Source organism: Atractosteus spatula, chromosome 6 (assembly GCF_055471065.1).
Source record: "Atractosteus spatula isolate fAtrSpa1 chromosome 6, fAtrSpa1.hap1, whole genome shotgun sequence".
In the NCBI taxonomy this organism is placed as follows: Eukaryota; Metazoa; Chordata; class Actinopteri; order Semionotiformes; family Lepisosteidae; genus Atractosteus; species Atractosteus spatula.
The window spans coordinates 30,476,735-30,489,528 of NC_142711.1; the positions used below are offsets into that span (position 1 = coordinate 30,476,735).

A 12,794-nucleotide genomic window follows, 5' to 3' on the forward strand; every position below is an offset into this window, starting at 1 on the left:
GCACTTCAGACAGGGAACTGAAAATCTCTTTGTATAAAACTCAGTTGGAACAGGATGAGCAAGAGATCCACAACAGTAAGGTATAAATTAAATTGTATTAATTTCAACTTAATGGTATTAGCACTTGTGATAGATTCAAGAATTTTCTTTTCATTTTTTCTTCCTTGTATCTCTTCTTTTTAGCAGGAAATTATAGCTTCTTGACTCAGGCATGCATATATCAGGGGCTATATCTGGCACAGTGTAATAAACACTGATTTAATGCTATTCTGTCTCACTGTGACACAAGCTGTGACATGACTTGCATAATAATGCTAATTTGTATTGCTTTTTATAACACCAATGTAAATTAATACATAAAAATACAGCTTAATTAATTACTGTTCATTCATGCAGTTCATTTGGAAAAAGACTTAAAAAAACAAGGATTCTTTTGGCTGAAATGTTAGTTTATTCATGTTGGGAAAACTAATGATATGAAAATCAATCTGCAATGTTGCTGTACAATAGCCTCCAAATTTATCTGTTTGATAAACTGTAATTAAAAGTTGACTTAACAAAGAGAAAGCAGGTTTTCCATGAAATCCTTTAACATTCATGATTTAAAATGCCTTTAAAAAGAGTACTAAATACAGTTATTGCAGAAATGTTAAAATAAGTATTAACAGGGGCTGTTAACAGTATTAACATAGAAGCAAAACATTCACTACCCCAGAACATGGGTGGCCCTGTTTTCAATTATAAATGCACTACCATATAATTCCCTCTTGTGTCTTGTGGTTGGTGATTCACTGCTCAATCTGAACAAGTCCACTGGGTTGACTTTACCAATGCCTTTGTAGATTTTCTATCAAGTCGTCTTGTAGTCTTCTTTGTTTAATGATGAAAAGGATCTTTTAGCCTGTCAGTGTAGGATATAATGTACCGCTAAAACCCCTGGTTGCTTTTCTCTGGACTCCAGAGATTCCAGAGCAGCAATATATTTTCTATAATGTAGTGACCAAAACTGGACACAATATTCTAAATAAAACCTAACTATTGCATTATATACTGATGGAAAAAAGAAACACAACACCTCCTCTCCCACAGTCTGGCCCTCCCGTCTGTATGGAACAGGTTGAAGAGTGACTCATCCATGAAGAGGACCTGATGCCACTGCTGACAAGTCCATCACAGTCTCTGTCTGGCCCAAGCTAGTCAGGTGTGACGTTTAGCAGGTATAAGAAGAGGGCCTCTGAAAGGTCGCCTTGCTCTAAGGCCAGAAGCATGGAGCTTCACTGTCCTGTCACTGATGCAGGGATTGTGTCTGCCGGCATAGTATTCTCATTCCAGAAAATGTTGCGTTTCTTTTTTCAATCACAGGAAACAGGATTGTCTCCCTTCATATGTATGGATAATTACTTGTTCAGCTTTTCACCCTTTTTATGGATGAGCACCATATTAAACATTTTCCAGTCCATAGGTACTACCCCTACAACTGATACCATTTGACCCAAGGGATTTCTTAAAGGAGAACTGCAACCCCAATTTCTCAGACCTGTTATGTTGGTAACAAAATTAATTCATTGACGTTATAGAAAAAAATGACAAATTTCAAATTAAGCACAAAATTAAACACACTACTTTTGAATTAAGTAAAAAAGTAGTGCAAGTCGCCATGTTGATGCATCTCGCATTTGAGTTTCCACATATTGCCATGTGACAGCCCTCCCTGCTCACTAGTATTTGTAATGAATAATGGATTGTGATGTATGAGCATATAAATACTCATTGTTCATCATCAGTTCATCAGTTGTGCATCAGTCATTTCACCACAGAAATGTTCCAGCATGATCTGCATGCATAGTTAACAAGTGTCACGAACACGGACTGAAATCCATGTCAGATCTTATAGAAGACCCTATGCGATGCGGTAAGAGCTGGAGAAAACAGGAGGCGTGGTAAAAGGGAACACACAGGGGTTTAATAGTGCACGAAATAATAGTGACAATCCGTGAGACAGTGTACAGGGAAGAAAAAAAGGCATCCAAATCCAAACGGGTCCAAGGGCAGGTCAAAGCACAGTCCGAGAGTCCATCAACAAGAAATCCATCCTGGGACGCGACAAAGTTAAAATCCCCGGGAAGGGGGAGCACACGGACAAACAAAACATGGAGGTCCAAGGGTGACGGGGCGAGATCCTCCAGACCCCGGGCTCAGGAAGCGGGAGGTGTCGGGGATGAGGCCTATGCCCTCAGGAGACGGACGTAGGGTTTCCTGGTGCTAGGCGGGCCTCGCGACATCTTACCCTAATGATGAGCCCCGAGGACTGGAGGAGCTGGTCTTTAAATAATAACACTAAAAGGGTACACCTGGAGAGCTTAATCACACGGACAATAATGAGAGCAGTGGAGCGCCCTCTAGGGAGGGATGTCGGGTGTGACAACAAGCAGTATTTGTTGGCAAAACCATCTCGAAATCGAAAGTAATGCACTCATCAATGCTAATTCTTTCTAAAACCAAAAATGAAAACAGCGTTGCAGTTCCCCTTTTTTGGTTTTTCTGAATTTTGAGTGCTTCTAATAAGAAAAATATATCTCTGCCTGAAGCATGTTGCTGATTTCCTCCTTGGTGCACAGTTCTGTGGAATACTCATTTAGTAATTCGGCCATTTCCCCTTCATTGTTCAGACATTTCCTGTGTGTCCAAGATATATTTTACTTCATTTCCGAATTTTTTTTGGTTGTTATTGTATAAAAGAGTATTTTTTACTTTAGCCTCCGCTCTAATATTCCTTTTTTGTTTCATTGCCCTTTCTAATAACCTTTTATACTTGAGGTTGCAATTCATTTTCATGCAATTCATATGCGTGCAATACTCCTTTTCATTAACCAGATCCTGTTATTTTATAAAGTACTTTTTTTCCCCTTATGTTTTTCCTAATAGATATTTTCAACCATTTGGATGCAGTTTATCTTTTTATATAGTGACTTTTGGGATCTCTTACCTCTGTTTGCTTTACTGTGTATTCTTTGTATGAAAAGACCTGTTGAATACAAACATTTACTTAGAGAGGTATTCTGAAAAACTACAGGTAGGTAAGAAAACAGTCATTAACCATATCTACCATTTTGGTTTCTACTGATTTACTTTTTTGATGTCCCCCGTTAAAACTATGTCTAATTTTGTACAGCAATTATTCATTTTACTTTATAGTGTTGAATTATAAGACAAATTTAGGTGAATTGTGCTATACTTCAAACACAGTACCTTTAGGATGCTTTTTAACAAATGTAACTCATACAGATGCAGCCATTCAAAGTGCGTGGTACAGACACCGCGGTACAGATACCGCAGGTATGATGACACGGGATACCGCGGTGCGTGATTGGTTGACCGACAGGGGCACTCGTGGTCCGTTGGTCTGTCGTAGAAAGACTTACTGTAAACGTCTTTACTGTGCCCGTTGTAGATATTGAATTTTACCACTGAAGGGAAATCTTAGTAGCTGAGCATAAAAAGAATAGGAGCATACTGTAACGCGTGTGAAGGCCATAAACGATATTAATTTTGGAATGTAAACATACAGTATATAGCTGGTCTTGGTACTTTAAAGAAAAAAATACACACCGGTATTCCATTTCTCCCTAAACATTGTAAGCTTCGAAGTCTTTAACTAACGTGATACCGGAGTCAACAAGCATACTTTTAGAATTTGATTAAAAGGGAATATAATATGGAATCGCGTATCTCAAGAATTTAATAACGGTATGATTATATCCGTGTACTGCGGCAGGGCTGTGTAGGGCTGTTTCGCCTGCCTGATCATGCGAGCTCTCTTGTAGCCTACTGGTCTAGGTGCGTGACTACCAACTGGCAGGTTGTGTGTTCGAATCCAGCTGGTGCCGGACTTTTCTTTTAACAAACATTTCTTCGAAAAAATAGGTAAGCGATATTATGGACAATCAGTTGACTTTTATATTTCAAAATATCGCAACATGATCGATATTTGCGATATTTTGAACATATCTTCCCTTCTGACAGCGGTTCCTGCTTCTATTGTGTGTGTGTGTGCAACAGTAAATTTTTATAGAGAAATGGAGGCTGGACAGTATGCGTTACAATATAAACATTTATATTGATTTAAATCGTGTTCTGACTTAAATCGCAAACGCGTGTTTAATTATGTGTTTTTAATCATAATCAGGCTAATGCATTTCTACATTTTCTGTATGAACCAGCTTAGAGGTTCAAGTCATGGTCAGTATTATTGTACTGTGCTGTACTGTGTCACATTATTTTATAGCGTTTTTATTGCGTTATTAAATCCGGTGGCGCTGTGTTAGTTTCCTGACTCACATTATTTAAACTACCACATTGATCATTCATCTCTAAATAAACTTTATTTTATATAGCGTTTTAAGCGATTAGGTAATTAGATTGCTCATAAACCTAATCGCTTTTTCTACATAAACACAGCGTGATTGCTCTCTGAAAATGCTTTTCCTTTATTTTTAAAGTAGGCTCAGATTTCAACTATAGATCGTATTATTATAAACTTTCTTGGAAAAATGTATTTTATGTAAACCATGTTTGCTATTAATTCATTTAGGGCTAAAATACGTTCATTGTCTTCCAATCGAGTCGAGTTGACATTGGAAGCCTGCCACACCCGGACTGTTAAACCAACGCATTAGCACGTCAAAGCCCATTGAGCCAGTATTGGCTTTAGTATCCCCCCCTTCTCCCCTCAATTCAATTCAATTCAAGGTGTTTTATTTGCATGACACGATGGGTACAAGCAGTGTTGGGTATGTATATTGTAACGCTTACAGCAGACAGGCACTGTGTAGGAGCCGACGCACCAGAGCAGCGCCTGCATTTATAACTTAGTTTTTAAAATTAGTCAAGCAATACGAAGCATCTCCTTTTACTTAGTGCCTGAGCATACTGCAACGCGTGTGAAGCCCATAAACGATATTAATTTTGGAACTTAAACATACAGTATATGGCTGGTCTCGGTACTTTAAAGAAAACATACACACCAGTATTCCATTTCTCCCTAAACATTTTAAGCATCGAAGTCTTTAACTAACGCGATACCGGAGTCAACAAGCATACTTTTAGAATTTGATTAAAAGGGAATATAATATGGAATCGCGTATCTCCAGAATTTAAAGACCAGACAATCGCAAACTCGTTTTCAATAAAATTATTTTATTCATTCAGCAGTTTGTGAGAGGGACATCCAGCAGGGAGAGACACACACACCGGTTTTCATTGACAACATTGTTTTTTTTTTCAATTCCTCTTGTCTAACAGGAATGTTTTGTTTGTGGACAGACTGTTAGACAAGAGGAAAAGACCGCCTCCTCCTACGAAGCATTTCGTTGATCCGATCACGAATTCTTTTCCAGTCGTACGCAGCAAGGGTTGAGAATCTCCGATTCACCATCGTACTAATGGTTTCCCAGAGATTGCAAGGCAAGGCACTTTTGCCTCTGGACCCATCGAAATTTACAGACGTGGTCCACCCCCAGTAAATTTCAAAAGTCACAAGATTTCGAAACACGAGGGCGGCGTAGCGGTCGGCTCTTGCTTTCCCGTCTATGCCGATGCACTGCAAGTACAACCCCCCCTCCATCTCCTGGGTGATGGGTAGCAGTTGGGAGAATTATTCGTCCCACTGGCATCTGTGAATTCCGCTGTGCTTCCTGGGGGGAGATAGCCGGCGGGGACAGCATCAACAGAGTCTTGCGCGGTGGTGAACTGAGAGGCTGGGATGGAGTTTTTTAATTTGTTAGACAAATTTCCTCTTGTCTAACAGTCTGTCCACAAACAAAACATTCCTGTTAGACAAGAGGAATTGAAAAAAAAACAATGTTGTCAATGAAAACCGGTGTGTGTGTCTCTCCCTGCTGGATGTCCCTCTCACAAACTGCTGAATGAATAAAATAATTTTATTGAAAACGAGTTTGCGATTGTCTGGTCTTTAAATTCTGGAGATACGCGATTCCATATTATATTCCCTTTTAATCAAATTCTAAAAGTATGCTTGTTGACTCCGGTATCGCGTTAGTTAAAGACTTCGATGCTTAAAATGTTTAGGGAGAAATAATTTAATTTTGAAAGCCACTGAGACATCAGGTACTACTGTTGTATTTATGAAAAAGAAACAAAACAAAAAACATACTAACAACTGTGCCATCCTACTCCTTAGTTAATACATTTTATTATTCATAAACAGTTAACATTGTTAGCAAAATATTTTGAATTATATTTAACCCTATTTTTTCTTTAGTTTTGTATTTAACTTATTATATGATAGTCAGACTTAATGTATATTTGAACAATGAAAATATATTTTTACAAGATTTTACATTAAGCATTTAAAATTAATATGGTTAATAATAGTAAACTGTAACATGCTGTAACAAGATCGGTTAAACTGCGAAGAAAATGCTTTCAGAGAAAATGTTTCAGGTGTGAAGAACATAGATCTCCAATGCAATTTCAACCAAACCTGTTCCCACACACCCTGCCCCCACTACCATTAGAATATACACAAACATTTTAGCGTTTCATTCTGAGCAGAAGACCCTCACACCTGAAGAGTGCTGGCTGTGACGAATTAAACCGGTTTTTCCGGTTTCAATCACAGACCATGTGACATGGGACTCAGTAAACTAACAGCGCCACTGGATTTGATAATACCTAACCAAAATCCGCAATATGGAAACAGAACCTGTGTGATTGTTGATAGATGATGTACTCGTAACATTTTTTCAAGACGAACTACAACATTTAAAAAATGACTTGTATGTACTTGATATCTCTAATCAATCCATGGCTCCCAGCACAAAACGAAAGTAAAACGCATACCGTTTCGCGCTTCTTATTATTGCTCAAAAGTAATTTGACCGTATGAAATGCATAATATAAACCTAGAAACATATACGTGAGCAGTACTTAAGCACTGTAGTATCGGTGTTAAGACATACCTCTCAAATACTGTAAATCAAGTTAAAAATATCTCAAGACCGATTCTGGTCGTAATGAAACCATGTTTCGTGTATGTTTTCTTTTTCATCTTGAAATAACTCATTTCTAAATACCTTTTTCACTGTTAACATCTTGCAGCAACTTTGCGACAAAATATACACTCTGACAGTTCATCCTGCTACCAACATTAAATAAAACAAATCTTAAGATTTCTATATTTATGTCTTTATTTAGTGGTTTCATTAGTGACAAAGGCTAAACTTTCTTGGAAAAATGTATTTTATGTGTTGCAGAAAAAACTGACTTGCTTTAACAAAATATGTTTACAAATCCTTTCACCTGGCATTTTCGTAGTTAGAAATTATGGAACGCTCTGTTAAAAGCAAGGGAGTTTTTATGTCCGTTGCAGTTCTTTTGCAACATGAATATAATTATATCGTTATTAATTTCTTGATTACGCGATTCCATATTATATTCCCTTTTAATCAAATTCTAAAAGTATGCTTGTTGACTCCGGTATCACGTTAGTTAAAGACTTCGAAGCTTACAATGTTTAGGGAGAAATGGAATACTGGTGTGTATTTTTTTCTTTAAAGTACCGAGACCAGCCATATACTGTATGTTTATGTTAAGATTTCCCTTCAGTGGTAAAATTAGATATGAATATTCAATACTTAAACGGGCACAGTTAAGACATTAAATATACATATACATATTGTATACAGTACAGTTTGCATACGGTAATATGTTTATGTTACGTGATTAAAAAATAAATAAATAAAACTGGAAGGTCCAGCACCAGCTGGATTTGAACACACAACCTGCCAGTTGGTAGTCACGCACCTAGACCAGTAGGCTACAAGACAGCTCGCATGAACAAGCAGGCGAAACAGCCCTACACAGCCCTGCCGCAGTACACGGATATAATCATACCGTTATTAATTTCTTGAGATACGCGATTCCATATTATATTCCCTTTTAATCAAATTCTAAAAGTATGCTTGTTGACTCCGGTATCACGTTAGTTAAAGACTTCGAAGCTTACAATGTTTAGGGAGAAATGGAATACCGGTGTGTATTTTTCCTTGTGATATTTTAAGCTCTAGTTGAATGATAGGTGTCGCATTTTAAATCATTTTCGTAGCTAGAAATTATGAAACGCCCTGTTAAAAGCAAGGAAGTTTTTATGCCCATTGAAGTAAAACAAAATGCCTGACAAAGTATGGCTTGGACAGATTCCAAGTGCTTGTACAAATGTGCTAAAGAAATTATACTTTGAGTATACAGCTTGTCCAAAGTCATCCATTATTAATACTATTAGTAATATCTTCAGTAAAGGCTTTGATATTTCTGATAAAGGTAGGTTGTGTACTTTTGTCCAACTGAGCAATCTTGCTTTCATAAAATATACCAACATTTTAATGACTGATGATTAACATGCTGTAATACACAGTTCAAAATTAAAGGCTCAAATGCTGTACATGAGAGGTTAAGCTCCCCCTGGCGGTTTTACAAGGCGACGCCGGATAGTTAACCACGTGACACCACGTTAACTGCGTCATACCGCGTGATACTGTGACATGCCCACCGGGGTATGCCGCGAAATACCTCACGCATTTTGAATGGCTGCATCTGTATACTGTACCCTGCAAAAGTGTTCAGACCCTTGCACATTTTTCACATTCCATTGTAACGTTTGCAGAGACGTTTGGACTTTGAGGTATCAATAAGTGTTTGTTATATACACAACCTTCCCCACACATTCAAAGAAACAAAAAGCAAAATCAGAGAAGTCAATAGTTAATATGAAGGAAAAATGGAAAAGACTGCTTAAGTATTCAGACCCTTTGCTGTCGTCAACCTAAATTAAATTAGGGGCAACAAATTACCTCAATGAGCCACACATTCAGTTTTCTCTCTGTGCAATAATTGTGGTTCAAATGATCTCAGAATAAAAACACTATCTCTGTAAATATCACTGTGCTGTAAAAATGCAGATTACATGAGAAGGGTATAAAGACATTTCAAAGACCCCTCATATCTCTTTAGGCATGGTAAGTCAATCATTAAGAAGTGGAAGGCACCCAGACACTTAGATGATGCTGTCTTTCCAAAGTGAACAGTCAAGCAAAGAGGTTTTGGAGTTGAGTGAAAAACATGTGAAATCCCACATTGGTTTGCAAAAAAGCACCTAAGTGATACTGAAAACACGTGGCAAAAGGTTTTCTGATCAGACAAGATAATATTGGAACTTTTGGTCTAATTACAAAGTGTTAAAAGTGTTACATGTGATGTAAACTCAACCTGTCAAAAATTGTGATAGTAATATTATGTTATAGTTCTGGTTCTCATCAGTAGGGACTGGGGAGCTTGTCAAGACTAATGCTAACAACTGGAGCAAAATACTGGCAAATCTTGGAATTAAACCTTCAGACCTAAAACAGGGGCAAAAAATCACTTTTCATCAGCAGCAGGACAAGGATACAAAAGTCAAAGGTCAACTGAAGTGGCTTATGAAAATGAAAGTAAATGTCCTTGAGTAGCCTAGTCATTGCCCTGATTTAAATGCTGTTCAGAATCTGTGGAAACATTTAAAAACACATTATGAAACTATTGTCCATGAGCAATCCCCAGGGAGAGAGCTTCAGCAAATCAAACCTGCAATGAGGAATGGACAGTAATTGCACAAAGCCAATGTAAAAAGGCTGGTAGAAAATTATTCAGAAAGACTTGTGGCTGTAATTGCTATCAAACATGCTTTAATCAAATATTGAATTCACAGGTCCGAATACTTAAACAAAAAGTGCATCAGTTTTTTTCTCTTTAGTTTTGCTGACCATTACTATAATTTGTAATGTAATGTACCATCAGATGTCTTCAGTTTAAGCAAGGCTTTGAATACTTTAAAAAAATGTATAAGCATCATTTTGCAATGTCATAACATAGGACACAATATGGAAGGAGTGAATATGAGTATTGCAAGTCAATACTTTTTCTTCTGTCAGCACCAGAGATCCAAGGAAACATTAAAAGAGATTAATCAGCCAACAACAACTGTATTCCAGTAAAATGTGACAAATAATGTGGTTGAGAATCAAAAGCTGAGTTCTTGGACTGTCTCAGAAGTGGTCAAATTAATAGTGGATTTTGATTCAATGTCATCATATCTGTGAAGAACTAAAAAATATTTCTAATGCTTTCCAATAATTTTCTATTCTTTTAGAACTAAAAGACAGAATCCAAATTGTACTAGAAAATGTTAACCAAATACTGGTACCATCTATCACAGATCTCAATATTTGTCACAGTTTGACTTTATAAGATAACAAAACTCTTGCTAACATAAGTGAAAAAAAATGCTTTAATAATATGCTGTGTGATCTCTGTATCATAACTAAAATTTTCTTCAATTACAGCATTTTAAATTGTACAAATAAAGCATACATCTGCATAAAACTATTCTTGTTTATTTTCTTTTTCAGATTCTGATCTGGAAACATGTCTGACATCAATTCTTCTTATGAAACTGAAGGGCAGTATGACTACAGTGACTATTATAACTTAAGTCAATTTCATGATTATGGGATATGTGAAAAGGAACATGTGAGGGCGTTTGCAAGAATTTTCTTACCGATCTTGTATGCATTTGTATCACTACTCGGATTTATTGGAAATGGGCTTCTGGCGGGTATTTTGATCAAATATATAAAACTTAAAAGAATGACTGATATATACCTGCTAAACCTGGCAGTCTCAGACCTATTGTTTGTGGCTACACTCCCATTCTGGGCTGTCTATGCTCATTCTGAGTGGGTTTTTGGTAGCATTCTGTGCAAAGTGATTACTCTAATTTACACCATAAACCTGTACAGCAGTATTTTTTTCATAATATGCATTAGCATGGACAGCTATTTAAATATTGTATGGGCATTCTCCACAAAAAATCTCAAGACATCCTGCAAGAGCTTTGCAATATGTTCTATGGTGTGGAGCATATCCATCTTGGCTTCAATTCCAGATTTGAAATTTACAGAACTGCAAGAGTTTAATGGGCAGAAAATCTGCATTCATGATTTTGGAGACGTGGACATGTCACTGTGGAGAATCTTTATGAAGTTCCAACTAAACATTGTTGGATTTTTCATACCTTTTCTGACTATGGTTTTCTTTTATTCACGTATATCATGTGTCATGGCAAGAACAAGGCCCCCACAGAAATCCAGAAATCCTTTAAAGCTGGCTGTCATTTTGGTGGCTGTCTTTTTTCTGCTGTGGTTCCCTTACAATCTGGTTGTGTTTTTGCACTCTTTGCAAGACCTTCATTTGATTTCAGACTGCAACACCAGTCGCCATCTTGACTTTGCTGTTCAAGTGACTGAGAGCCTTGCTTTTGTCCATGCTTGCCTAAACCCAATCTTATATGCCTTTGTGAACCAAAAGTTTCTGAACTGCCTCAACAAGATCCTGAAGAGAATCTGCACAAAGGGAAGACAGTATTCCCTGGAGTGCACAAATTCAACTCCCCCCACAACACAGTGCAATTTTATTGAGTTGACAGTGGTTGAAAAACTGTAAACCTGAGTGCTATAATTCACTGTATGTTAATACTATGTGTTTCAGTACTTTATATTAGCCATATCCTAATAGATGATACACAGAAAAATATTTGTTTCTGTTCATTTTCACATATAGTGTCATTAGTTTGTCAAACTTGCTCTTACTTATCACACCACTGTATATTTCTCAATTTTGATGGGCTCTGCATAGACATTTAGCAAGTTTTTAACTCGATAAAGGCTTAATGAACATTCTTTATTAGATTTTGTATTTAATTAAGCTTTATTTCATTTTTTAATTCTTTTTTTTTACGCAAAAAGAGACATGAAGGATGGAAGACATTTTAAAGATGGAAGCTCGCAAACAATAGAGAAAAGGGGGTTGAGAAAAGTCCCTGTTTGTCATACTATATTTTGGGGATCTTCATACACAAATCACTTGTCACAGATCCAAACAAGGTTCCAATAATAGTTTTATTATTGTGGGTTTTTGCATAATCCATCAGAAGAATCCATCAGAAAATCAAGAAGAATCTGATCAGAATCCATCAGAAGATCGAGTCCTTTGAAGTGCATTGAAGAAAACAGACATTCCTGTTGGAAAAATCCAGACTAATGTTGCTCTTATCTAAACATTCCTTGACGTGAGCACCTAACCTCTGAATCTGCGCATGAAGCAGCAGTGCTGTAATTAGTAAAAGCTCCAAATAAGGATCACTTCCTTGTTTCCCTAGCACATACATGAAGAAAGATACAATTAGTCCGCTTTATAAATACTGACAGGGTATGTTTGTACTATGCTTTTGAAATGTCTTCAGCTGTTAATGATATAAGGTGACACAATTCACTGCTCTCTCGCAAGCTCCTCTCTTTTAATTATAAAAAAGCCATAGCCAGGACAACGTTTCTCCCACCCATCTTACTTCTGCCCAGACCCAAGTAGATGAATGCATAAAAACTTTTAAAAACTGAGGTTCAGCAAGATGCTAAATGACTTGAGAGCTTAGTAATGCTAGGTGAAGCTCTCTCTGCACAGAATAAGCAGCTGAAGAGATCGGACCAAGGAGACAACCGAGCCCAGCTCTGTTCTCAGAGGGAAGTTCAAAACTCATTAAGAAACAGTTGGTCAACTGATCTTTGAGTATAAAACTTCTACAGTATTGTTGTGGGAAATTTTTCATCAGAGGAGTAGGACACAGTCTTGTGCAGATTGTTTTATTGAACCTCAATAACTACAACAATGTGTGCTGGGTCTTC

At 37.1% G+C, this 12,794-nt stretch overlaps 1 protein-coding gene across 1 annotated transcript; it reads left to right on the plus strand.

Annotated features, from left to right (window-relative positions):
- Window positions 1–18: 18 nt before the first annotated feature.
- On the plus strand, window positions 19–11,632 carry LOC148832746 (atypical chemokine receptor 2). The gene is made up of 2 exons (XM_088919031.1): window positions 19–80; window positions 10,464–11,632. Exon 2 carries the CDS (start codon window positions 10,480–10,482, stop codon window positions 11,554–11,556), a length of 1,077 nt encoding a protein of 358 aa, XP_088775157.1. The 5' UTR covers window positions 19–80; window positions 10,464–10,479; the 3' UTR covers window positions 11,557–11,632.
- Window positions 11,633–12,794: the final 1,162 nt, after the last annotated feature.